We start from the raw sequence: 26,530 nt of genomic DNA, 5'->3' as shown, positions 1-26,530 counted from the left end.
ACTTCAAACAGATTTTCGGATACAAACGTGCCTCAAAAGTCTTGGGAATTCAAACTGTGACTGTTACTGGCAAACAGCATATTCAAAACATTTTAGATAAAATATATAACAGTTAATAGATATAATACTCCCTGTAAATGTTAGATAATATAATTAAATACATGAAAAGTTATTTAATACTATGGCAGCATAGTTAATGTTGCATATTTATACTTAACTATCGTACAATGACAATTTTTATATGATTTTATTCTTGTAAAATTATGACTTCATATACATTCACTGAGTACCTAAGAGTACCTACTGCCTAAAAGTACCTACTGCAGAGGGAGGAAGAGATATGTACTTTATTCTTGTGAAATTATGACCATGTTCATAAAGTTGTCATTTTCCACAAGTAGAACAAAACTGCAAATATGAGAGCAGAGTTCAAATACTGTATGTAAAGAGTAGCCACTACAGGGGGAAAAACAGATGAGTTGGCATTTTAATGTGAAAGGAAAAAAAACAAAAAACACTATTCCTGACAATTGCCTTTATCAAAAAGGAAAGTTTTGCACTTTTGCATTATAAATGGAGAAGGTGTGGCGTGGACTCGGTGTTTAAGAGGCTACAGCAGTATCCCAGCATTTAAAGTTCCGCCATCATGGTAAGGTCAAAGATGTCTTCAGTCGAGTGTCAGATGAAGGCAACCGTTCCGCCATGAAAGGTGAGGGCGCTCCTTCCAGACCACCGGCGTTCTTTCTCGCAGTCACACTGCCCCCCACCAAACATAGCACTTCCTCTTTTGTGCAATTTCATGGCGATCGGGAGAGAGGGAACCACTGACGCACGCACACTGTCTCGGCACTCTCCAAAGAGTTGATTCGGGGTAAATAACTGGCGTTTTTTTAAAAACTAGATTCGATCTCTGGATACCGTAGTGGTGCTACTTGGATTGAGTCATAAGGGACATGTACATTTTATTTGTAGTTTTAAAAAATGTAGATCGATTTTCCCCTCACCGTCGCTGATAACAAATCGAGCGAAATGGGCTCCCCTCCTCTTGCATCTTTCCCCACACACGCTCGTTCACGAGCTAGCTAGCTAGTTAGCAATGGTGCAAACGTACCATGTAATGTGAGTTGTATTCATCGCAAAAAACGTCACTTTTCGCCACTCAACTGTAGCTAAGTAATTTTTACATGCTGCACACACAAAAACTTGGTGCGTTTTTGCCATTTCCCATTCAAATAGCATCTATTTAGAACCTCGTATTTGTGTTTGGGTTAGCTAGCTCACATCGGCTAAGCTAGCTGATTTCGCTAAGTCGATAGTTAGCTATAGTTGAGATGGCTGCTCAGAAGTTAACATGACTAATTATAACTAACGGGGTGACTGTACGTGTTTTATATTATCAGCCACTTTAAATGGAATACTTGCGAAGTCGTATCCACCATTCATTATATCGTTCTTGACTATCGATGTCTGGCTAGCATCCTCAGCTAATGTTAATTGGGTAACGGTAACTTTGCTGCTAACAAGGGAGCCCTGTCGACGCCGCGAGTTCCAAATGAACACCAATAGTTTATATATATATATAAATATACTCTTGACGCTATATGAGTTAATGCTTGGTGATTTTAAGAACAACTTGTCTTCAACAGCCAGACGCTGTACAGGTTGTGCGTGGCATAATGATACGCTAACTTACGCCACACACTTAAAACTATAGTGTTGGGTACACTTTGTATACTGTAAACATGTGACTTGTGACACATAGCGTGACTGGTGGATTGATAGTATTGCATTTCATTGATTGCTGATTGTAGATGGCATGCTATTGTCAAGCTAACGAGACACATGCAGTGGTGGCAGCAGCAGCAGCACGACGTTGTCGATCTAAAGTCAATGTACCTTTTCTTTGTTTTCAGTATCAACTTGAGTTGACAGCCTAACTTTCACAACAGACATTGCTTTCCAGGTGAGTACTGTTTTATTGGAATATCGTGCTCTTTTTCAAGACCTTTCACTGGATTTTAGCTGGGTTTATTTATCCTTTGGCATTGTGCACACTTAAAAATAGTGTAAGCAGCTCAATTTGAATGTATGCTGAACCGAATGAGTTTTGCAGCTAACAACTTTCTCAAAAGAGAAGCGCAGGAATAAAGCTACAAAAATAAAGCCAAACGATTAAAAGAACCCGATGTTATTAGAATGAAGGGGTAACGTTGTGATTTTCAATGACTAAGTCCTTTATTAAGTTATAATTGAGTTATTATAATTATATAGTTCTTATTGAATGGGCAGCACATGATCTCCACACACTCTGCCCAGGCTTGCGCTCTGCCCCGGGACGACACAGAAGGTTGCCTACTACCAAGTTACAATTAGAAAACAAAGTTGTAATATTAACATTACACGTTCTTGTAATGTTTGGACTTTACAGGTTTATGCTTGTATGTTTCCGCTTAACGTGTGAAGTGACAACTTTTTCTTGCTATTTGTAAAATTATGTAATTTCACAAATTCGTATTCACAAATTAAGTGAAGTAGAAACGTGCAAGAAGAAAGTAAAGTAAAAATATTAGACGTAATGTTATGATAATAGTCATAGATTTGCAAGGTAACATTTGTGATTTTAAGTCGTTTTTACAAGAATAAAGTTATAATATTAACACTAAGCCTTCATCTTTTTAAATTGACAGTGTTATTCTTGTGTTATTTTGACGTTATGATCATGTTTTCAGCTTTATTCCTGTACCATCAAAAACCTTGATTTTTGTGAGTCGTTACTAAAGGTAAAAAAACTAAAACCTGTAGCAATTTTTGCCCATAAGAAATCATGTAAAAAGTATTAACAAAAAATATATTTTATAGAGGTTAATTATACTTGTATATACAGAAGACTCTTGTTGGCTAAGATGGCGACAAGTGGAGGAGGGGAGTGGTTGGTTCACACAAACGACAACTTCTCAACATCTTGATCGTTGTGATCTGTGTTCTGTCATCACCGTTACCCCTTTTGCAACGTTGGCTTCCTCGATGTTTTCTTTCTGCGCCAGGATGGAACCCGTTGATGCTTATTTCCCGTGCGGTGCATCCTGGCGAGATCAGCCACACGTACACCACCTTTGGAGGAGTTTATCACCTTCTTAAACTTTTTTTTTGACCCCGTGGTGGGTTATTTAGCAGTTGCTCTCAATAAAAACACTTAGAATGATTTGTTTGGGCGCTTAATTCCGGACTAGATTGTTACGAGCAATGTTTGGCCGTACGAAAATGTCAAAAACCGAATCCCAGGAAAAGAGGGGCATACAATAACCTATATTTGACTATATGAACGAAGACTGCTGGGATGGAAAATGGTATAAGTATACATGTTGGCGCACGCTGTTGTGATAACGTGGGCTGTATCCAGCTGCTGCTGGATAGACGTGCTGGGGCTGAGTCTGGAATCGACTGCTTGTATCGGAGCGCCCATATCGGAAATTGTAGATGCGGGAGCAGATATAATCCAGTATTTGTTTCTTTTGCTGATATTGGCCGGATATCCGATATCAATATCAAATCAGGACACCCCTAATTACTTGATGAATGTACAACAGGTGTCTGGAGAGAAAGCTGCATCTAGGATTGCGTAGGAATTCTGTGTTCCCTTTTGTAACATGGATTCTTTTTTTCCCCAAAGAATATCATGACTCCTTCAGTGTTAATATTTCAGTGACTTGTTTAAAGCGTTCCCTGCTCGTAGAAAGTTATCTTGGTCTTAAGTTTTAACTGCTGTCTTTGTATTTTCCAGTCAACAGGAGTGGATTTTGATCAAGAGGCTCTCAGATCGGTTCTCCTGTGTTGGACATCCAGTCTGCTCAGTCTATGGCTCTGATGGACAAACATAAACAGGTCAAGCGCCAGAGGCTCGACCGCATTTGTGAGGGTGAGGGGGTTTTTTTTTGGTTGCAAAAGAAAAAATTAAGAGTTGCAATGGTGAATCATGACCAGTTTCTGGTTTTTAAGTACATATGCACCAAGCACTTAACACTTAAAGTGTGACATGTTTGGCTATTGTAAGTGCCCTTAGCCGCACTCAACTTCGGTACGCTCCCCTTCCTCTGGTCTGATTGGATGAGGTGGGCCAGGAAAATTGTGTAATAGGCGATAATAAAAACAATGATACGCTTTGTCACCTAAACATGAAGCTAACACAAAGTTTTGTCTTTTAAGTATATGAATAATGTATTTTTTTGGCCCCCGTATCCTTGGACTTTCCTATATGCGGCCCTCAGTGGAAAAAGTTTGGACACCCCTGGCCTAGTGTGATTTTTATTTTATTTTTATTTTTTTTATTGTTTTTAAATGTTTTACATTGTTATGGAAGTATTTTGGGTGTGAACGATGGATTAATTCATTACATGCAGGAAAAACAATACGAAAATATCAATTTCTGTTGCAAAAATTTTGAATGACAGGATGGATGGATGTTGTGAAGTCATTTCTTAATAAGAGTGCATGCTCAAGTAGATGCTGGGAGATCAGGCGTAAATGGCGAGCTTAAAATGGAGGGAATATTGTGAGAGAGTCTCTGGAGACGGGTGAGAAGGAGAGTGCAAGGTGAAGGGTCGCGGCTACAGCCATGGGGAAACGGGCCAGCTGTCTCTTTAAAAAATGACAACGGCCCCAAACCGCCCTTAGGCCTCGGCTATATGCTAATAAGGTTAGTGCTGGTTGGCTGGCCTTCAATGGAGCCGCCCATGATTGGACCACAGAGGTGGAGGGGAGGGAGGGCTGGGCGTGGATGACAGCTGAGAGAGAGAGGGAGAGAGCGTGGAGAGAGGGAGAGCGAAAAGCAATAGAGGGAGAGCGAGGCGAGAGAGGAAGAAGGGCTGACAGACTTCATAATGCAAGGTTAGCTCTTGTGCTCGTGTCTTTCTCTGTTTGGGATTGTGTTTTGTACAGTCTTGGGATCTGTGCTGCCTGTGGGGAGGGACGAGGACTATGGTTTTGGGTGTGGCGCAATTGAAGGCGTGTATGTTCCGTTGTGTGTTGCTCAGAGCACGTTTGTGTTGTCGCAGCCACACAGAAGGAACTGAATAACAGCGTGTGTGTATGTGTGTGCGCACGCATGTCTGGGTGGAGTACCGTTTCTTGCTGCATTATCATCATCTGCTGCCCCTCCCCCCCACCTCTCCTTCCTCCAAATGCAGCCAGAGGGAGCATGGGGGGAGAAAAAGGGAGAGGAGAGGGAGAATGAATGAAACACTGAATGAAATGTATTGTGTGCGGCCATTGCTTGCATTTTGTCTGCCCGGCTATGCCAGCGTCCTTTACTCAAATTACCCTGTGTGAGTGGGCCGCCTTGTGTATTTCCCCAGCAACTTGTTCTGAGGCCTTCTTTGTCATGAAGCCATTTTGGTTTGTCTTTCTCCACCCAGGGTGTAAGAAGTATGCCTACTTGCTTCCTCCAGCCATATGCAGCACATTTGCTCTTCCAAATGGAACGCGCTCGCTGCGTGTTTCCCTTTCTCTTTCATTTCTTCCACGTCGCTAAATGTCTGACATCGCAGGAAGTGTGAACAAATATTTGTTTTGCACCCTGGACTGCTCGCCACCTTCCTTCCTGTCTACTCCCGCCATTACCTCTTCCCCCCTTTTTTCAAGTAAATGTTCCAGCTTGTCACACTCCCCCCACCCTGGAGGACACGCACACAGACACCTGTCACGCAGCAGGAACATGATGGTGTGTACTGGTGCATGTGTGAGGTTGTACTAAGCATGGAAAGAAAAGGAGCTGTGCTGTTATTGAAGTCAATTTCAATGCCAGTTCTTTCAGGTGTAAATGCTTTTTTTGTCTCTCAAATGCAACAATTTTTTGTCAGCGTGATGAGGGTACCGTGTAGTCGGAAATTTGTGTTTCTTTAAATTGAGGGGGGGAAATGCAGGAAAAATACAGGCGAGGAACTCTCCCACATTGGAGAATTTAGGTCATGACTCAGACCCAGTCATGAACCCCCACCCCCTCGCCTCTCTTCTGAGACCCCTGCAGATTTCTACACCCCTCCCCCTTGCCCCTTTAGACACCACACTCCCCATCACCTCTTCCCTGTCCCTCATGCGTACAGTAAGGCACGTCAAGCTTCCAGAAGAATTATGTATACAGTGGAACTTCTGAGGTCAAACATAGTTCATTCTGGGGCACAGGTTCGCCTTAGATTTTTTAATAAGGTCCCATAGGAAATCATGTAAATTGAAAAAAAATCCAGTAATTGTAGGGTCAGACTATTGCCATCATTAAACATTTAGCTGGCAAGCAACATTTTAACTAACTGTGATGCAAGTGTAAAAATAAGTTAGCCACGGTCTTAACTTGAATATTGAAAGACAAAGGCTTATTGCAGCTAACATTGTAGCTGACATTACAATATGCTGGCATCATTCATGATGTTGCAAAAAAAGGAATTATATGATGCTTGATGAGCTGTCTCTTCTCCCCTCCACCCCAAAAATGTGTGTCTTACTCTGAATTTTATGACTTCAGCAGTCTTGCTGAACTTAGAATGTTGTTCCTATGACTTAGAATGTTGTTCTTATGCCTCCCTCAGAAATACCTCTTCCAGGCTATGCAATACCCAAGCTCTGGTAGCTATGTACAGTAGTGGCATTGATCATTTTTGCGAAGTAAGAAACGTTGTAAGTTGTGCCATTGCTGTCTGTTTTTCTGTACCACAATTACATGGTATTAGAAGTACTGCTTTGGCCAGTCAGGTTATGTAATAAGTGTTGGTTGTTTACATAGATCTGTTAGCGTCATTATTTACAAACCAAGTGTTGGGCAGAATATCCCTAACCATGGATGAGTGAGAACTCAGTCAGAACCTACAGGGCTATGACGCAGTTGAACCATTGGAATTTAGGGGTCAATGCTGTAACAATTACATCACCTACAGTACTCGGTGAGAGATGTATAAAAATGTGCCTTTTCAAAGATGATAATGCTCGACTGACACTGTCAGAGATATTCATTTCAATATGTTTATTACTGGGATTGTAGTTTGCAGTGTTGCAACTGCACTACATCATACTGAGGTTTGAATTACCTCTGTTGAGCTACATAAGAGGGGCAGCAGACAAGGACCACAATAATAAACATGGAGTTAAATTAATACCTCTCATACTACAATCAAAATTAGGGTGTTACAAGACACTCCATTTGAAACACTTAAGTTTCAAATAAGTAAATTGGAGAGTACTAGTTAGCTCGCTAGTGCCAGCCATCTGTTATGTCCCTTCATTGATCCAGTAGCTGAACAATATGATATAAACAAAGAATAATAGGAGTGTAAAAGTGACTATTGGGGTGTTATTTAATGTCTACAGGGCTCTAATAATGTAAAAACTCGTATTTAGAAAGTCCAAAACAGGTTTTCTATGCACTAACTATGAAAATATTCCATTTATTAACAATGGGTCATATATCGCAGAAATTCATTCAACGTCGTTGGGTCTGGAACCAATTAACCGTGATAAACGAGGCTTTACTGTATATTCTAACATATTGATTTCTACTACGTTACCTTGCAGTGCTCCTCAGGAGTGCTACACTCTTACGCACTCTTCTCAGTCATACAAAGACTGTATGACTGAGACGAGGGCTCACTCCGTTCTTGCAGTTGTTCTGTGAAACAAACGTGTCAAGTCGCTGTAACCAATGAACCCTCATCCTGCCTGTTTGTAGGTGAGAGACGAGGGAAACAGACACGCATGCACATGGCAATACATTTTCATTTATTGTGTGATTAATATTTTTTATGCATTTTTTTTGTAGTGATTCATTTATTATCGTCCCAGGCCTGCTGCCTGAGTTTTTTTCTGAACGAGAAATCTTGTCACGTTTTTAATCTTGCCTAATCAAAACGGAGTATCTGTTTAATTGCAGAATTTTATTTCTCCTCTGAGATTCTGCATTTGCAACTAATGTGTATGTGCCCCACATTATTGCATATTCGTCCATTCATTTTCTATGCCGCTTGTACTTACTAGGGTCGCGGGGGTATGCTGGAGCCTATCACAGCTGACTGGTTGCCTGCCAATTGCAGGGCACACATAGACAACCATTTACACTTTTATATTCATACCTATGGGCAATTTAGAGACTCCACTTAACCTAACATGCATATTTTTGTGTGTGTGTGTATATGCATTATATTTTGTTCTTTCTACCTAACTCAGGTATCCGCCCCCCCATCCTTAACGGGCCCATGCATCCACGGCCTCTGGTGGCGCTGTTGGATGGGCGCGACTGCACTGTTGAAATGCCCATCCTCAAAGATGTCGCTACCGTGGCCTTTTGTGATGCCCAATCCACACAAGAAATTCACGAGAAGGTACATTTGAATAATGAAATGACAATGGGTGACAACAGACACTTGATTGTCCTCTGTATTTAATTTGAAATAATCTTACATACATCTTTATTATACCGCAATTGTTCTGTGTAGGTGCTGAACGAGGCTGTGGCCGCCCTGCTTTATCACACCATCACTCTGTCCAGAGATGACTTAGAGAAGTTTAAAGGCCTTCGAGTAATTGTCCGAATTGGATCTGGTTTTGACAACGTTGACATCAAAGCAGCTGCTGAGCTTGGTAAGAAAGCTGAACTTATGATTTATGGTTTATTTGTTTATGACCTGCTTAACAAGTTACATGGCGGAACATCACGTGTTTGCACTTGTTTGAAAAGGAGTAGGAAGAAGCAGATCTTATTTAATCCTACCCCTTCTCCATGCCCTATTGTTGATAATTCATTCACACCACGCAAAAAATTAGTGTCCCTATTTGTCATTATTGTAGTGTTGTTGTAGTCCATTGTTGAAGGATTTGTTCCATCAGGCTGCAATCATTCTTTGTTTCCTTTTCCTTTTAGTCAATGTGTAAAAATAATATAATCTTCATATTTGTCCAGTTCTTTGATGCCATTGACAACAAGTACTTTGGCTTCCTACGGTTCTCCTTTTAACTTGATGTAGATTTGCTTTGACTTTTTGAAAGCGTTGTGCTGTCTTGGCAATGTCAGTGTTGCGTTTTGTCAGCTGCTCATTTTCTGTAGACATCTAATCCTTTCAGCTTGTGAACTTGCTACATGCTTTGTCATTGGTTTTTAAAAATGTCGATTAACTGTATGTTTCTTTTGTGCAGGCATTGCTGTCTGTAACGTTCCAGCGTCCTCAGTGGAGGAGACAGCCGATACTTCGCTATGTTTGATCCTCAACCTGTACAGGCGAGTCACTTGGATGCACCAGGCTCTCAGGGAGGGAACCCGCGCATCCAGTGTGGAGCAGATCCGAGAGGTGGCTGGTGGTGCTGCTCGCATACGAGGAGAGACGCTGGGCATCATCGGTCTTGGTAAAGCAACGATTTGTTAAATTGTGTCACACCATTTTTTATAATTTGAAAATGATTTTTGTGTAGACCTGCTTAACTGCATTATATTGTTAGCCATGTGGAAGTGTAGGGCCTATTGGGTGTGAATAAAGAAAGATCAGTATTTGATGATATATGCCTTAGTTCCAATAAATGCCCCTCAGTTGCACTTCTGAGCTTATTGTGGCCTTACAGGGCGTGTCGGACAAGCAGTGGCTCTTCGTGCCAAAGCTTTTGGATTTGGCGTTATCTTCTATGACCCCTATTTGCCTGATGGCGTGGAGCGCTCCCTGGGCCTGCAGCGCATGGCCACTCTCCAGGACCTGCTCATCCACTCAGACTGCGTATCACTGCACTGCAGCCTCAACGAGCACAACCACCACCTCATCAACGACTTCACCATCAAACAGGTGAGTTGCATACACTAGGGCTCTTTTTCCCAAATTGTTTTTTTTCATATGATTTTTTTTAAATTCTGTTTTTTACTTTTTACACTTATTTTACCAGCATATAGTATAATACTTTTGTGACAGTAAATAAACCGTTCTAAATGTAACGTAAATGTGAAAAGTTTTTTTTTTCCCCTTATTTTGTTCACACAATTAGACAGGATGAGGCGAACAGCGCTCTTATTTTGAAAGCCAGAAGTGTGGTAGAACAAGCTGGGAGTAAGAATAAATGTTCCTTTCGAGAGGGAGGACTTTCAATGCCTACCAAAATATATGAATTTGTTGTACTCGGCATGCAATTAGATTGTACAATACTGTATTCTTGTATGATTCACTGCTCTCCATCTTGTTGCATTTTGCTGGTTTCACTTTTGAGTTCAGTCTATACAGTAAACATATATAGATATCAGTTTCTCAATATCATTTCAAATCGGGGGAGAGGGGTGCGCACAAAAACGTGTCTGTCCCCCAGTGGGGGCATGACAGAAAATAATTGAGAACCACTGTGCTAAACCAAGCCCACCCAGCTAGCTTCCATTCACGCTCTGTAGGGTTTTCCGCCAACTTTCGCCGGTGTTTCGGGTCGACGTTTTAACATGTTTGGTTCAGGAGGGGAGGCGGGTTAGTTTTTGTGATGAGATTTTGCCACGATTGAGCGGTCCGGCGGCAAAATACTTCCCCACACGAACTTTCCTTCTCATGATAACAGCATTTCATTCAGTTTCCGCAAGATTGCACTTTTATTGGCCAATTCCTCGGTTCTGTTAATGCAGAACTCATAGGACCCTGATACAACCAGAATATGCACGTAATCACGGATTACAAGTTATATCATTATCTTGGTGTTTTGATATTCCTTTCAATCTGTGTTTAGTGTTCATCAAAGGCAGTGTTTGTCATTTAGGAGATGTCACAGCCAGTTGCCTTTACAGTTCAACTTTGTGGAAATAATGAACTCGTAATGCACAACTTGGAACACGCAAGAAAATAAATTCATACATTTGTGTTTTATGTTGTATTATTTGAACAGATTTCATTCATAGATTATTTGATTCAGATTTCATAAAACTGTTCATGACACAGTGACTGAATTAACAAGCCGGTTTTTAGTGGTGGCTTTTGATGAATTGCCTCTGTATATACTGTGACTTCTATAATGATCTGCTAGTGCTTTGTTTCAGTGACTGTTTATTTCATGGATGTCACATAAATATTGCGAAGACATTGACATATTTCACAGTAGTTGTTTAGTCATTGTGCTGTTTAATAAATGAGCTGATGACGTTGCTGGCTTTGTACATAAATTAGCCGTTCCATTTAGTATGGGCTAGCAGACATATGAAACCTATGTTCTAGTGGTCAACCGATTATCGGCCCAGCCAATATTTTGAATTTGACGTATATCGGTATCGGCCATTATTTAAATCTGACGGGCCCATATCAAGAAAGACATTTAAAACTGGGTTATTTCAGCTCAGATGCAGCCACGCATCTCTCTCTCCTGCCGGCTGCTACTTCTGTCTCCAGCATTGCTCCACCCACGGCGCCATCTGTTTGGTTAAGCAAGCCGCAGCACACGTTAGTGGCAGAGCCAATCTGAAGCGGACGCTGTCCTCATACACACACACGGCTGAGAGGGAAGTTTTCTCGTGTGCAGAACGTCCTGAGAGCAAACCCACATGTCAAGCTAAACACAGAAAACTATCTTGAAATTGCAATAAACATTCCAGTGCTCTACATCTCACAACCACTAGTAATGTTACAGTGAGCAGCAGAATAAAGTAAGAGCGGCGTAAACATTAACGGCAGCTGCTAGCTCTTAGTACCTCCCACATGTCTGAATTACTTGAAAGAAGGCAAACAGTCCCTGATAGTAAAAGCATGTGTGCGATTGAGAGAGAGCCCGTAAAAAACTCAATTCACGTGTTTTATTGGAGGGCAGCACGCCAAGGTGGAGGCTGGTTAGCGTACCATAACATCAGTTCACCGGTCTGACTCTAAAGGCCCAGCAGACTATACAGTTTACAGTATTAGCAATGGGGAGAATGTACCTGCTGATATGGCTGTGAAACACTTGAAACAATGCAGTTGGTAATATCAATGTGGAAACAGTCCGTGAATGTAGAAGCCTTTGTGTGTGTGTGTGTGTGTGTGTGTGTGTGTGTGTGTGTGTGTGTGAGTGTGTGTGTGAGAGAGAGAGAGAGAGAGAGAGAGAAATTCAATTCAATTCAATTCAGTCTTCAGTTTTGTTGCAGAGAAGTACGCAAAGATGAAGGCAGAAAAAAATTCAGGGAGCTATTATGTTTTTATTTATCTTTAAGAGTTGCTGCTGAGCTTGTTAACTCCCTGTACTTTATGTTGTGTTTGAACTTAAAACAAAGATAAGTTCTATATAAATTTGATTTTATTTACTGTGGAAACATTTCAGGGAGCTATTTAAGTTTTTATTCAACTTCCAAGAGATGCTTCTGAGTCTAGGAACTCCATGCTCTTCTGGAGCTATTTTTCTGTTTGTTTGGTGAAATAATCATGCTTTAGCCAGTTAAACGGAATTAAATGTTTATTATTCAACATTTTTACGCTCATTTTTACACTTTCACTGTAAATGAATATCTGCTCCAAATGTCGGTTGTCGGGGACCTTAACTACTAATAATTGGTATCGGTCCTGAAAAACCTGTATCAGTCGATCTCGACTATGTTCCATGATAACGGAATTGCTTGAAGGTGGACGTCTCTTACCAGTAGAATAATGTCACAGTTAAATGAGCAGCCAGAAGTTTCGAACCCTTTATTTTCCTCCACAGTAAATCAACTTCTCTTAGTGTGGGTTCCTGAAGCTTTTATTGGGAAGCAATAAATAAATGCAAGCCAGCTGTAACTTGCTGTTATGCCTTCCCAACTCAAAGCAAACAAAAAGCAACAGTAGCAAGGAGCAACACATGAGAGGAAATAAGCTTAAAATCAACATTTGACTGCCAAGTTAAACTGACTGCAATACCTTCTCTTTGCTTTCTTCTAAATAAATGCACTCACTGGCCTCTGTATTAGTACACCTGCATAGTCTGAGATCCACTGCAAGAACTGTTAACGGAAACTCATCCTTGAATATGAAATTGTATACATTATTGCGTCTTTGTGCACAATAAAGTGCGCTGTCATTTGACTGAACCATCACTAAATTCCACAACCCAGATGCGGCAGGGAGCTTTCCTGGTGAACACATCGAGAGGCGGTCTCGTTGACGAAAAAGCACTGGCTCAGGCCTTGAAGGAGGGTCGGATACGAGGGGCCGCTTTGGACGTCCATGAGACCGAACCCTTCAGGTAATTCACCACCGGCCCCTCGTACAGCCTCAGAGGTGTGTGTACTAACTCATCACTCCCCTTCATAACAACCCTCCTGTTCCTTGACAGTTTTTCAACAGGTCCACTGAAGGATGCCCCCAACCTGATCTGTACTCCACATACTTCCTGGTACAGCGAGCAGGCCTCGGTGGAGGCTCGGGAGGAGGCAGCCAGGGAAGTGCGCCGTGCCATCACTGGTAAGTAATGAGGTCACACTGACAGGGCACTGTTACCAAAAATTACATTTTATTTGACAGGATTTTTGATGCCGCCACAGTGGTTATACTTGTGTATAACCACTCATTTAACCTTTTAAAGATTTCCATGAAAAGGTTAAAAAAATACAGCTGACTGTGGTAGCTATCTCCTCTGTAAGCAATCAGGACAGTGAATGCCCAAATTAGGTGAATGCAATAGCTTGTCTTAAGTCCATAGTTGTTTCAAAATGTAATCCTCTTCTAAAGCTAATTCCTTATTTGACGAGTGGTTTCTTGTTTAGCACAGTCTAATGTGCAAAATGTTTTTTAGCCTGCTAGTGTTCCAGGACAGTTTCCATCACCAATTATGCACAGGGCCATAATTCATTCTTACCTAGACTTGAATATAAGTGGGTTGCAAAAGTATACATACCCATGAGCAGCACTCAATTTGTCGGCAAAGAACAAAGGAAAAGTGTGTTTCACCTGTTTGCATGAAAGGAAATAGCACAAACATGACAATGTATCACTGTTTTTGTTCATAAGCACTCTTTACTGTAGATAAATTGTCTGTATTTCATTGTTGGAAAAGTATTAACACCAAGTCATTAAGTCATAGTCAGTACTTGGTTGCAGCTCCTTTTGCAGCAATAACAGCTTCCAATTGCTTTGGATAGCCAGCGAGTTAGTTAGTTTTGCGCAATGTTGTTTGGACAACTTCGCGCACTCCTCTTTGCAATACAGCTCCAGCTGAGTCAGATTTCTTGGTGATCTTCGGTGGACAGCAATCTTCAGATCCCGCCACAGGTTTTCCATTGGGTTGAGATCCGGGCTCTGACTTGGCCAGTCTAGTAGCTTCACTTTCTTCTTCCTGAGCCATTCTTGTGTCACTCGAGCTGTATGTTTTGGATCATTATCCTGCTGAAAGATAAACCTCCTCCCAAGGTTCAGGCTTTTAGCAGACTTGAGGAGGTTCTTCTACAGGATGTCAATGTATTTCGAACTATTCATAGTCCCTTGTACACGTACAAGCTCACCAGCACCCGAGGAAGGCCCCATGGCATTGTGTTCCCACCTCCATGTTTCATTTCAGGGATGGTATGAGCCGGATCAACAGCTGTGTTGGCATTGTGCCAAACATACTTCCTGGTGTTCAGTTTGTTTAATTTGACCAGATCACTCTTTCCCACATCAGTGTCTTTCAGATACGTGGTAGCATACTGCAAACGAGCCTTGAGATGTTGTTTCTTCAGGTATGGCTGCTTCTTTGCAACACACCAATAGAGACCTTCCTTGTGTAAAGTACAGGATATAGTGGAATTGTGTACATTAGTCCCAGCAACCTGGAGAGGCTGCTTCAGGTCCTCAAGAGTTACGGAGGGGTTTGCTCTTGAGCAGTTTCCTCTCGCCTTTTGCTGTGATCTTGGAGGGGACGCCCTGTTCTTCGGAGGTTCACAGTGGTACCATGGCGTTTCCACTTCTGGACCAGTGATGCAACAGTACTTTTTGGCACATTGAGAGAACCTGCAATGGCTGCATAGCTGTGTCCATCTCTAAGCTTCTCCAGAACTTTCTTTCTGAGGCCTTCTGACAACTCCTTCAACTTCATGACTGTTGTATGCTGACAAGCATGGGATAACTGTGGACAGGTGACTATTGGGCACAATTTATAGGGAGTAATGAAGCCTATACGAGTCACAGGTGTGTCTACAGTAAAGAGTGCTTATGAACAAAAACAATGATGGATTGTCATGTTTGTGCTATTTCCTTTCATGCAAACAGGAGAAACACACTTTTCCTTTGTTTTGTGGGTATGAACACTTTTGTAACCCACTAGGAGTGGCCTCACTGTGAGTGACTGAACTCTGACAACCCAACTCTTCACCAAACACAACTTACTTTGCAACATAGAAAAATATTTCTGTCAGCTGTTCATGCTTGGCTAAAGCATGACTTCAGTATGCTACAATAACAAACATGTGTACTGACATGTCACTGATGACAGGTAAAGAGAGTTTTTTTTTGTTGTTGTTTTTTTGTTTTTTTTAACGGACAGGTATGTGTGCTTTTGCATTGCAATGCCTATATTCAGAGATTGTCTGCATGGTAGGATACTCCACTAATCACCCTCTGTGGGTCCATGTCTGGTATTGGAATTTATCTGGAGTTATCCCACATCAATGCAATTCAATAACACATTTTTGACCGTCTCCGCTATTGCTCCACCCAGATAGCATCAAGACTGAAGCATTGGCTTGTTCAGTGATACTCTTCGCCTCCTTTTATTTGTTGCTAGTGTCAGAATTAAGCATATGCTTAAAAAGCCGTTTGATGGGTGTGCAGCATGACTGCAGCAGCCTTGTATTCTGTCGAAATGCAGCCTTTTTAAAGTTTCCTTTTTCTGCTCTAGGTCGTATCCCGGACAGCCTGAAGAACTGTGTGAATAAAGAGTATCTGATGGCAGCGTCTCAGTGGCCCAGCATGGAGGCTGCCACTGTTCACCCGGAACTTAACGGAGCAACCTACAGGTAAGAAGGAATGGGCAAGGATTACAAACCGTTAAGCGAGGATGGTGCAAGAATTTTTAATGGGAGATTACATGTTGTTGTTGTTTCTGGTATGTTATGGACGCACTGCCATTTATTTTACATTTTAATCAGATCAAATACAGGACCTGCATCCTCATGTAGTGGATACAGTTGTACACCTCTGCAAACTACAAGCACTCCTAAGAACATATTTTTTTTTAAATCAGGGGTGTCTAAAGTGTGTATGGCTGTTTTTTAGTAGCATAAAGTTGAAAAACTAAAGAAAATTGAATGAAATCTGAATGCAAATTTAAAGAAAGCGAGCAGCCTTCATACAAATAACACACTTTTTCACATGTTTCACAATGCTGAGATACACTTTTTTTTTTTTTTAAATATAATATGCTCTATAACTTCTTAGCATATCTGCTGTACATGTGTTGGTTTACAAACTATCAAGATGGCCCTTGCATCCTTTCATTTTTCACTATGTGGCCCTCGGTGGAAAATGTTTGGACACCCCTGTTTTTAGCTACATTTATGACTGAGTTATTATTATTATTATTAATATTAATATTATTATTATCTTTGCAAAGAGCCAAAATCAGAAATTTAAGTAGGGGCCTGAAAGGCACAGGAACTAAACCGATGCACAAACTGAGGAGAATATAATCTATCCAATCTACTTTCCAGATTTCCCCCAGGTCTGATCAATGTTGCCGCTGGGGGTCTCCCGGGAGCCGGCGCCGGGGTTGAAAGCCTGGTTTCGGGAAACCTGGCTCATGGCATCGCCCCAGTCTCTCACCCACCACATGCCCCCTCTCCGGGGCAGCCAACTAAGGCCGAAGCTGACAGAGACATCCCCTCCGACCAATAGCCCTCCCTCCCTGCCCCGACCCCTCGACCACCACCATACACGCCCACCTTAGCCCCTCCCCTTGCTGCCACCAGAACATTCCGTCACCTCTGGAAAACCGGGCTCCAAACCCATCATCCCAGCATCAGACACAGCTCCACTCCCCCAGTACCAGTATGCCCTGATGCCGATCCACACGGCCTCACGTGACTGGCTCAGGACACACCAACTTGCATCCATTTTCATTTCACCCGCCCCTCATCCTCCCCTCACATCCTCTCACCCTCACACCCCTAAAGTCAGCAATAACTTTGTTCTCAAGGATTCGATGATCGGAGTGGTGTTTTTCCGTAGTTGGCAGTTGTTTCAATGGAAAGTCGATCAGTTGTGACTCGAGGTGTTAATGTTTGTAAAGAAAAAAACATTTTCAAGGCTTTCCAGTTGGCCGCATCCTCTACTTGACTGACCAGTAGAGGTGCTCAGGCAGAAAGCCGCCCTTTTGTCCATGAAAGGCTTGTGTTACTGCTTTCATCTTCTTTTCTCTCCCCCCCCCCTTCTTCTCCCATACAACATAGTTGTGAAGGGTTTATGTGTTCTTTGAGTTAATCTGCATCCAATCACGAAAAGCCTCACCTAGAGCCCAGTTTTACCCTAGGTGCTTTGAATTGTTCAACTCGTTATTTTTCTCCCAGCCTCAGTGATCAGTGATACCCACAATCCTTTATAGAACAGCCTTGTTTGATGAATTAACCTCTATTCGGATCCCCCAGTTGAGCATGAATTTCTGTCTCATGCCCAAATACTCAAGCACGCGGCGCCGCCAGCAGAGGGCGCCGCCCGACTGCTCATTTTAGCCTCAATAGGACAACTTTTGTTTTGTGAAGCAATGCCCCCCCAACCCTACACACACACACACACACACACACACACACACACACACAAAAAAAAAACACTGACTACACCAGGCAGACCATCCCTACTCCCACTCTCCCACTGCCATGTCCTCACCCCCCACACATGCTCATGAACCCATAATGCATTCTTCCTTTAAACGTGAGGGGACAGTAGAGTTTAGATCCTCAGAAGTCGTGAGGGGGATGTTATTCTTGCATGCTGGCTTTGTTAACAACAGTGGTGTGTGTGTGTGTGTGGGTGCGTGCGTGCGTGCGCGCGTGTGTGGGTGCGTGCGTTGGTGTGGGTGTGTGTTCGTTCGTTCACCCTGTTTATAACAAGCTGATTTCTTTCCAAAGGAATAGTCCCTAGGAGTAACTCTTTACCGCTGTCGCTCGGGTGTCAAGGAAACACCTTTCTCGTACCTCAGTAACAGATATTGAATGTACCGTGCATACCCTTTTATTTTTTGTACAGATTTTCTAGATTCTTCTTACTGTTCTTTACCAGAAGGGTTGTGATATTGTAGCAGTAATAAGACGAAATTAAAAAACAAAAAAAACAAACCCTCCCCTCGTCATACAATAAACGGACAATAGGTTGTCTCTCCATAGGTTACTGAATACTCAGGCTGCGAAACCAATGCTTGTCTCTTTTTGCCTTGACCCTGACCACTTTTGTCCTCCGTCTTACTGGCTAATGATAAATGAGGAACAAAGAAAGGTGGATCTTGTGCTCTTTGACTAGAACATTAGTAGTAGAGGCTTGTTTTTTTCTTTCTGTTTTGCGCCCCCTTTTGTCATTGCCCTGCTGCTCTGTTTGTAGTGCATGTGCGATTTGTTTGTTTTAAACCCTTCAAATTAATGGCTGCTTCTCCCTCCGCTGAGTGTTTTTTAGCCCCAGTTGACATTTACGTTGTGGTTAGTTTCCAGTAATGTGCAGTTTTGCCCCTCTTCCCCCCCCTGCTGTCCTGTGCCCTCAGAGTCTAAGAGTGACTTGGGGCATGTGATGCTTGGCTCCTCTGTCATGTGATGAGTATATATTTTTAAGAATAACCTCCCTCCCTACCCTAACCGCTCTTTCCCCCCCATAGTTCCGTTAATGAGTAATCTTAAATTTTTTGCTGTTAATGATGATGATTATATATTTTTTCATTTCAGCCGTGCACTGTCATGTATCCCAGTTAGTTTTAAATGTAGATGTTGATTTTTTTAATGCATATATGCTGTCTGTGTTCTACACGTTGTACTGAAAAATATAGATAATAAGAGGATCTCTTCCCCCCCCCCCCCCCCCCGCTTCCCACCAGACCCCCCTCCCCCCCTCCCCCCATCCTCTCCTTGTAGCTGTTCTAGAAAGTCGCCATGGAACCACTCACTGCCTTAATACAGTTGACCACAGCAGGTGACCAGTAGAATCCAACTAGCCAAAAAAACTTGACACTCCTGCAGCAGGCTGAATTCTAGCAAGTGAAAAGACAGGAAAAAGTCGTCAAGAAAAAAGTTGTAATATGGGAAAAAATGTCAATCGTAGAAAAGGGTTCCCACATGGACTTAAACGCAACAGTGTGAGTCTCTTTCTAAAGAGAATTACTCTGTATTCATTACGTAGGGTCATTCATCGTTAAAAACAAAAATGTATGTTTTTTCCCTCATGTTCTTATAAATGTATTCCCACAGTATTTCAACTTTATTCTCAGTACGATTTTCTTTTCCTTCATGGCGTGGCTCTGAAGACTCCTTCATAGAATTCTACATCACCTTGCAACAAATATAACCCCGTGTCGACAGTTTTTATTTTTGGATCAAACGTAAAACACAATTTTTGTCCCGTAAAGTCAGGCCAGCAGTGTGTTTGTTCACAGGCTAACAAGATAAGCACAGTGTGTGTGTGTGTGTGTGCGCGCGTGTGTGTGTGTGTGTGGTCACAAAGCTCCAGCTGATATTTCACTCTTGGGTGTTAAAAATGCACCCACAACCACCACCCCTCCTACTACTACTTCTACTACTGTGGGCTTATGAAGGGTCTTACACTCTGCTGACAGAGCCCCCAAAGGGCTGGAGTGGGTGGAGGGTAGGGGGGCACAGCAGACACTGGTGTCATCTGTCCAAAAAAAAAAAACAAAAAACAAAAGAGAATTGGTCACTTTTTCTCTCTCAGGGTTCGAATGCACACACATATCCTTTAGCAGTTGTCGTCCCTCTGAATGTAGAACAGCCGAGTGTGTTTTTAGAAGCCCCTAACTTCTTCTCTTGTTCCACAGCTTTTCCTTCTCTCTTGTTTTCCTTTTGGCACTGACGTCTAACCATCTAACAAGGAGTGAATGAAAGAATGCTTGTAAGTGTGACTGTGTGTGTGTGTGTGTGTGTGTGTGTGAGATGTTAAGATTGGGAAATGTATTTTTATGACATGTGAACTTGTTTTTTTCCATCCTCCCTCCCACCCTCATTTGTGTACTGATTTTCACCAGACTGCAAAAACAAAAACACAAAAATGCAAAAAAAAAAACAAAAACCCATCTCTGTAACTAGGCTCTTAAGCTTTATTTTTTTTGTTTACTTTTTTTTTATTATTAGAAACAATCATGTTTGTGATGGTAACTCCCAATGGTAAACTCCACACCATATTTTAATAAAATCTTAAAAATTAAACTCTTGTTTACATGTTTAACTTTCTAAATGTTCCACCCGTTGCCCCTTGGTTCCTGTTGTGTATACAACCTTTATAGCTCATTTCACCTGAACTGGTTGCCAGTGTGCAATCCCACTGATTACACTGTGCCGCTTTAGGACATGGACTTGTGTTTACAGAGCTTTCACCATAAACAAAATTGTTTACCGCGGTTTGTCGGGTTCTTCTTTTATTGGGCGTCACGGGGCACCGCAGTGCCAAGATGGCCACAAGTTTTTACGGGTGGCGTGCACACGGGAAAGGGGCTTCTGTGTACACCCGCAGGCTAGAAGAGGGTGGGGGACTATCGGGCCTAAGATTGCTACCACATGGACATAATCAGCGGCTTGCTTTTTTTAAATGAGTGGACTAAAAGCAGTGAGCAAGACAGTCACATGAGGAACATTTAGGATCCTGTTGACACCCACAGAAGTATCAGTTGTATTATGTAATAATTTATTAGGATGCAGAGATGTATCAAGCCGCATGGTACATTTACACCACAACACAGAAGAGATACATACAAGGCGACAGTTCAGTGGTATGTGCTATACACAGATGTTGCTGTAATATTCATGCCAGACCAGTAGTTGGCGATGTTACATTGTAAGGGCAGCACTGCGCGTGCGCACCAAGGCTTGACTCGCTTACAGCAAACATCCTTCGTTGGCACCTCTGTGATATGTTAATGAAAACTTGTAAGTAATGCGCCTCAGCTGAATATAGTAGCGATATTATAAATATACGTTCTTTAGGAAGACTTTATAAACTCATACTTCTACAGCTTCATTACCAGTTTGACTTCGTGACTACTCACGCATGCGCACTTAATCTCTCTGTCCATTTTCGCCATTTAAAATGTAAATATTAACTATCTTTTGTTTAAACAATGGCTGCGAAAACAATATAACTTCAACGAAAGGTCGTTTTATCCAGAGTCTTGTTTTAAAAGCCCTATACAACGATAATGAAAACAAAGTGGGTTATTCCAGGGGTTAATGTTTACTGCCCTTTTTGTACCCTGCATTATCAACTCGACAAGCCCACAATATCTTCTCGAGACCTAGAAAAATAGGTTGTTTTTTTTTTTGCGTTGAATATTTGAATGTGTTGTTTTTGTAAGTTCCCTCGCTATTATGTCTAGCACCAAAAGAATAATTCTTTCACCAACGACTTTTCTACTGTTTTGATAGTAGCAAGACATGTTTTATGTTTTATTTGCAGTGTGAATCGGTTTATAGCTCTACGTGCCTGTGCGGTTATATTAACATTGAACATGAAAAAAACATTAAAAAACCCCCACAAGTATCACTTAGTTTTGGCATTTTCGAAACTTTTTTTTATAATAAAAAATAAATAAAATATAATATAAAAACATATATATAATATATATATATTTTTAAAGTACAAGTAGTATTAAGCCCCCATGTCCACCACAGAGGACACTGGCAAAATGTGTTGTTTTCAGTATTTTTAAAACGAGTATGTTACCAAAACTACCGCCAACTATTGAGGTTTAACACTTTACACTGCATTCCAAATTATTCTGCAAATATCATTTTAGTATCATAAACACAATTGTTTTTGTTTTTCAGTGAAATTAATGGATGGCATTGTGTCTCAGGGCTCTTTGGATTACTGATATCAATCTCAGACATCTGTCATGATTGGGTTGCCAGGTGAGCCCAGTGAAAGGAAAACTACTTAAAATGATGTTCCACATTATTAAGCATGTCACAGGTTTCAAGCAATATGCTGCCAAAAAGCGTCAAATAGCGCAATGCCTTGGACACGGCTTGGAAACATTCGATATTTCAAGAAAACTTAGGTGTGATCATTGTAATGTGAAAAAAAATTGTGGCTGATTGAGAGCACAGCCGGGATTGTGCCGATAATGACGAAAAAAAATTCAGAAAAATTCATCCGATCAAGAGAGGAGCCGCCAAAAAGACGTTACAAGGCAGCAAACAGGTGTTTTTGAAGCTGCTGGAGCCCCTGGAGTCCCATGAACCTCAAGGTGTAGGATCATCCAGAGGCTTGCAGTTATGTAAAAAATGACTACAGTCGTCCCTCACGTCGTCGCAGTTTGAACATTGCTCCCTCACTCTAGAGTGGGTTTTGAAAAAATCATGGCTGTTTTGTGGTTTCCTACAGCCTATTAGTCTAAAAAATATTGTTTTGAAGCTCACTTGTGCATAGTAATGCAGAATAGTCTATTTTGAAGTTTTTATTTTTGCCCAAAAAAATATTGGGAGGTTTAATAAATTCTGATTTATGCTCCAACGATTGATGATTTGAAAATTATACTTGTCCTTCGACTATGTAGGAAAATCAGAGACAAATATCATTTGTGTAATTTGGAACATGATTTAGAGGACAAAAATACAATACTATCATGTCATGTCTGACATGATAGAGTGAAAAGAAGTTCTCCTCCCATTTCATGTGGAAGTGGTAAGTTTTTGGCGTCTTTGTCCTTCTTCCCCACTCCATTTTAAACCCTTCCTTAAGTTTAGAATACAGAAAATAAATTGGAGGCTAATTACTTAGCCTGCTAGCTTGCTAATAGTTATAGCCATGGCTGTCTCTTATGTCCCTGCCGTGAACTTGTAGCCTACGCATTACAGTGGTGTAAACAAAGAATAATAGGAGTGTAAAGGTGACTATAGGGGGGTTATTATATGTCTACAGGCCTCTAATGATGGTAAAGCTAGTATTTATAAAGTCATAAACAGGTTTTCTATGCTGTAACTATGAAAGTGTTCCATTTATTAATATTGACTCCTACTTAAATTAACTTATCGTGTCAGGTCTGGAACCAATTAACCGCGATAAACAAGGGATGGTTGTAATCTCTTCCAGTTTATGTTTAAAGTAGCATTTTCACATCTTGAACTCCTACAAGTGTAAAAATAAATAAGTTGTAAATGGTAAGACTTGACAAATGACAAAGAAAAGCGCTCAACATTTCCATGGCCTGCAGCTCGTTGCTAGGCTGACAAACCATTTAATGTATTTTCTTTTTGTATACTTGAATGTTATTTGAATCAGTGTAGTATCCAGCCGTGTTTATGGCTGGATACTGTGTGTCCATACGTGAAGGACGTGCAGATTGCCCAAGAGCTTGTGTATACAAGTTTTGGTAGTAGTAGGAGGCCCAGGATGCAAGCAGTATTTTTACAGGCCTGATTCAGGCACACTTCAAACGCACTTTGCCTCATTACTTCCACAAGTCCAACTCAGGATTGTGCAAGCATGCAATACATTAAGCACTGTCAGCTCCCATGCTGGGCTGCCAGATTAGTTTTATTTATTTCTACACCTCCACAAGGGACAAAGAGTTATGGCGCTGAAAGCCCAGTGGGTTTGATCGGGTGTGAGAACCTTCCAAACCAGTAAAATAGGAGCATAAGCTCGTGCAGTGAAGCTGGCTTGCAACTGTAGAGGGTCATCCTGATTACATAACTTCTCCAGCCAGTGAACGGTCACTAAAAGGAAAACCAGCTCAATGTGCATCATATTATTTGAGTGTTCAAATGCAGAACATAGAGCCAATAGCTCGGATTGGGAGAAAGAAGAGCCGTTTGACAGCTGAAGTCGTGTGTGTGTGTTTACACTGCCTGTGTGATGCATTAGTCTCCTGCTAGATGACTTAACACACTTGGATGACTCAGACTTGAGGCTGCATTAACCTAGTCATTTAATATTCTGGCAGCTACTGAATGACACAAATGTTACATCACATTGGGGATAAACCAACTACATTATTTCTTTTGCAAATTAGTAGTGTATCTTGTTTTTTTTTTTTAACAGAGCTTGCATAAACCAAATTCAATGGTCTGTTCTATCTACAAGTGAGGGTAATCCTTAGAAATAAATACCAGAAATAAATAAGTAAATCCTAATGTGGGCACCGTAGATTTGTTCTGAAACTGTTTTCACGAGGGATGCGCCGATCACTCGCCAGCGTCCAGTATCGGCCTATTTTCCGCAAAACATCACGTGATCACATATGCCGATAAATGCCTTTCAACGCTGGTCACAAAAGCTGATCATCTGTGGCTCGTACTATTGTAGCCTGTAGCGATCCCTGCATGGAGTGTAGTGTCTTCTCTAACCAACATCTTGGTTAGCGTCCTCCGCCTACTTTCCTTCACAATCATTGTCTGCTGAGTGGAACTTACCTGCCAACACATGCCACGAAAACCACCGTAAGAATTGTAGTATTAAAGCGTAAAAACACGAAAATACTCAGAATTTTGTTGATGAATGACATATAGCATAATAGGCGGTGTCATGGGTCACAGTGCATGTGCCCTTTAACATAAACTGTTACACAAGTATAAAAGAAGTTAAAGGGACTGTTTGCACCTTGCTCAAGATTACTTTTTTGTTCTGTTTTTTTCAACACAAAAAATATAATAACCACCCCTGGCAAACATTTGTTACCAATAGTGGTTTAAAATAATAGATTATTGGTTTAAAAGAATAGATTATACAAAAAAAGGATATTTTTCGCAACTTAAACTGCATAAAAATTGGGCACTTGAATTCAGGCTGAGTAAGATGACTGGTGTCCGTGGTTGTCACTCGTGGCTCTCTCAAAGACATGTACATGTCCGTAGCGCATGCGCATACGCAAAAACGGTCTCAGAGAAGCGATTTGCAGTCATTCTGATGCTACGACAGACTATAATTGAATGTATAGCCTAACATTAGTAGCTAAACTCTGCCAAATCACTATCATGAGCTGCCATCAAACATAGCTAATGCACGTGTGTGTTATGTGGGGTGTGACTCAGACCAGGAAAAGGGTTGGATATAATACTAGAATTGCAAGTTGGCGCCCTCTAGGCAGCCTTGTAACAGTTGCAAAGAGTCCCTTTTAACCACTACCAGTCGTAAAAAAATGAAAACACGTCATTTTGATAATGATGTTGGAAGTTTGGTGGAAGCTGATGAGGTCATTTTTGCACAATGACTTCCATCAATCAAAACACCTTCTTGGCAGATGTAATTGACAACACTGTTGACTATACTGTATGAGATTGATGGCCGTCATTTGCGTAAGGTAGCGCTCACCACTACCTTTGCTTTCTCTCCACACAGCAACAGCATCACACTGCAAGAAGCTCAAGGGAACGGAATGCCCTCAGGAGTGCTGTATGCGGGAGTGAGGGTATTTTTCCACTAAATCAAGCTGATCTTCCATGCACGCCATTTGGAGCACTCATCGTATTGTTGGCAGGCCATGGCTGTGGCACAGCCTTCTGAAGATAATGTAGAAAACCGTAATCGAATTGAATGAGTTTGAATGTGTTTTCCCCTATCAGTTTACATGACTTTTACATGCAACCTGAGACTTGTTTTTGCATGTTAACCTTTTGTGCGTTCCCATTTTTCCCTCCTTGGCCCTTATTTCTTATACAGTAATTTATTTAATCTATTATTTACCTTAATGAAACATTGGCATGTATTCTTTAACCGCACTGAGACTCACATTTCTCTTTCTCTCGCTCTGAATGTTGAGCTTCCATGCTGTCATTTTCTGACATTTCACTTTCTTTTCATGCTGGATGGTCTAGATGTCAGTCATTGCTGGCCGCACCATGGATTGGTCATTGCAGTCACCAGTCCTCATGCTGACATGTCAATCATTACACATGCAGCGATTACCCTCAGAACGTTGCAGCTCATAAGTAAGTTTTAGGGGTTTTTTTAGGACCAAATATTGGCTGTTTTCACACAGAGATCCCACAAGATCTGGTATTTATCCGTTGTTGCCTTTCAAACAAAATTTAGCAAACACAGCTCAAACTGCAACAATGAATCGATGATTAATCGATTATTCAATTAATCAACAACTATTTTCAGTTACTGTAATTTCCGGTGTATAAGTCACTACCTTTTTCTCATGCTTTGAACCCTGCGGCTTGCACGGTGAAGCTAGTCAATTGTGATGCTTGTCAAGACGACTTGAGTGGTTTTACTTCCCAGGAGGAGGAGGAGGAGGAGGAGGAGGACGGCGATGAATGACTTCTTCTGGTAGGCTACTGTTTGACTAGTCATATTACACTCACTGTGCGGCACTGTTTAACTAGTCAGGTTACATGCACTGTTTGGGGAAAAAAGCTTTTATTTAATCAAAAGTTTGTGTGTAACATCTTTTGTGTGTAACGCACCTCTAGACAGGTGGT

The 26,530-nt window shown here is 41.5% G+C and overlaps 2 protein-coding genes across 9 annotated transcripts in view; both read left to right on the top strand.

The window, feature by feature from the left end:
* Positions 1-642: 642 nt before the first annotated feature.
* On the top strand, positions 643-20,314 carry ctbp1 (C-terminal binding protein 1). 4 transcript variants are annotated; one of them, XM_054791304.1, is made up of 11 exons: positions 643-709; positions 1,914-1,963; positions 3,782-3,916; positions 8,206-8,360; positions 8,475-8,619; positions 9,172-9,378; positions 9,592-9,806; positions 13,040-13,170; positions 13,261-13,388; positions 15,799-15,916; positions 16,610-20,314. In XM_054791304.1, the coding sequence occupies exons 3-11, from the start codon at positions 3,856-3,858 to the stop codon at positions 16,791-16,793; spliced, it is 1,344 nt and encodes a 447-aa protein (XP_054647279.1). In that variant the 5' UTR covers positions 643-709; positions 1,914-1,963; positions 3,782-3,855; the 3' UTR covers positions 16,794-20,314. The 4 variants fall into 4 exon arrangements, with proteins under 4 accessions (XP_054647279.1, XP_054647277.1, XP_054647278.1 ...); XM_054791302.1 differs by lacking the exon at positions 643-709 and adding an exon at positions 719-871; XM_054791303.1 differs by lacking the exon at positions 643-709 and adding an exon at positions 1,058-1,206.
* A 326-nt stretch (positions 20,315-20,640) lies between these two features.
* spon2a (spondin 2a, extracellular matrix protein) overlaps positions 20,641-26,530 on the top strand; it is a 30,765-nt gene continuing 24,875 nt past the window's right edge. For all 5 annotated transcript variants that reach the window (XM_054791307.1, XM_054791306.1, XM_054791312.1 and 2 more), the window contains exons 1-5: positions 20,641-21,031; positions 21,929-22,012; positions 25,443-25,512; positions 25,919-26,032; positions 26,334-26,378. The gene's annotated coding sequence lies outside the window, so the exon portion shown is untranslated. The remainder of the gene's footprint in view (positions 21,032-21,928; positions 22,013-25,442; positions 25,513-25,918; positions 26,033-26,333; positions 26,379-26,530) is intronic.

The sequence above is a fragment of the Dunckerocampus dactyliophorus genome, chromosome 11 (genome assembly GCF_027744805.1).
Source record: "Dunckerocampus dactyliophorus isolate RoL2022-P2 chromosome 11, RoL_Ddac_1.1, whole genome shotgun sequence".
NCBI classification, from domain to species: domain Eukaryota; kingdom Metazoa; phylum Chordata; class Actinopteri; order Syngnathiformes; family Syngnathidae; genus Dunckerocampus; species Dunckerocampus dactyliophorus.
This window is presented reverse-complemented; position numbering and strand designations above follow the sequence as displayed.

Bases quoted from the DNA above. Each gene is read 5' to 3' on its own strand.
- ctbp1 (XM_054791304.1), top strand. From the start codon at position 3,856: ATGGCTCTGATGGACAAACATAAACAGGTCAAGCGCCAGAGGCTCGAC. The intron at 8,620-9,171 runs GTAAGAAAGCTG...TCTTTTGTGCAG, and splicing joins CAAAGCAGCTGCTGAGCTTG to GCATTGCTGTCTGTAACGTT. The intron at 9,379-9,591 runs GTAAAGCAACGA...GTGGCCTTACAG, and splicing joins GCTGGGCATCATCGGTCTTG to GGCGTGTCGGACAAGCAGTG.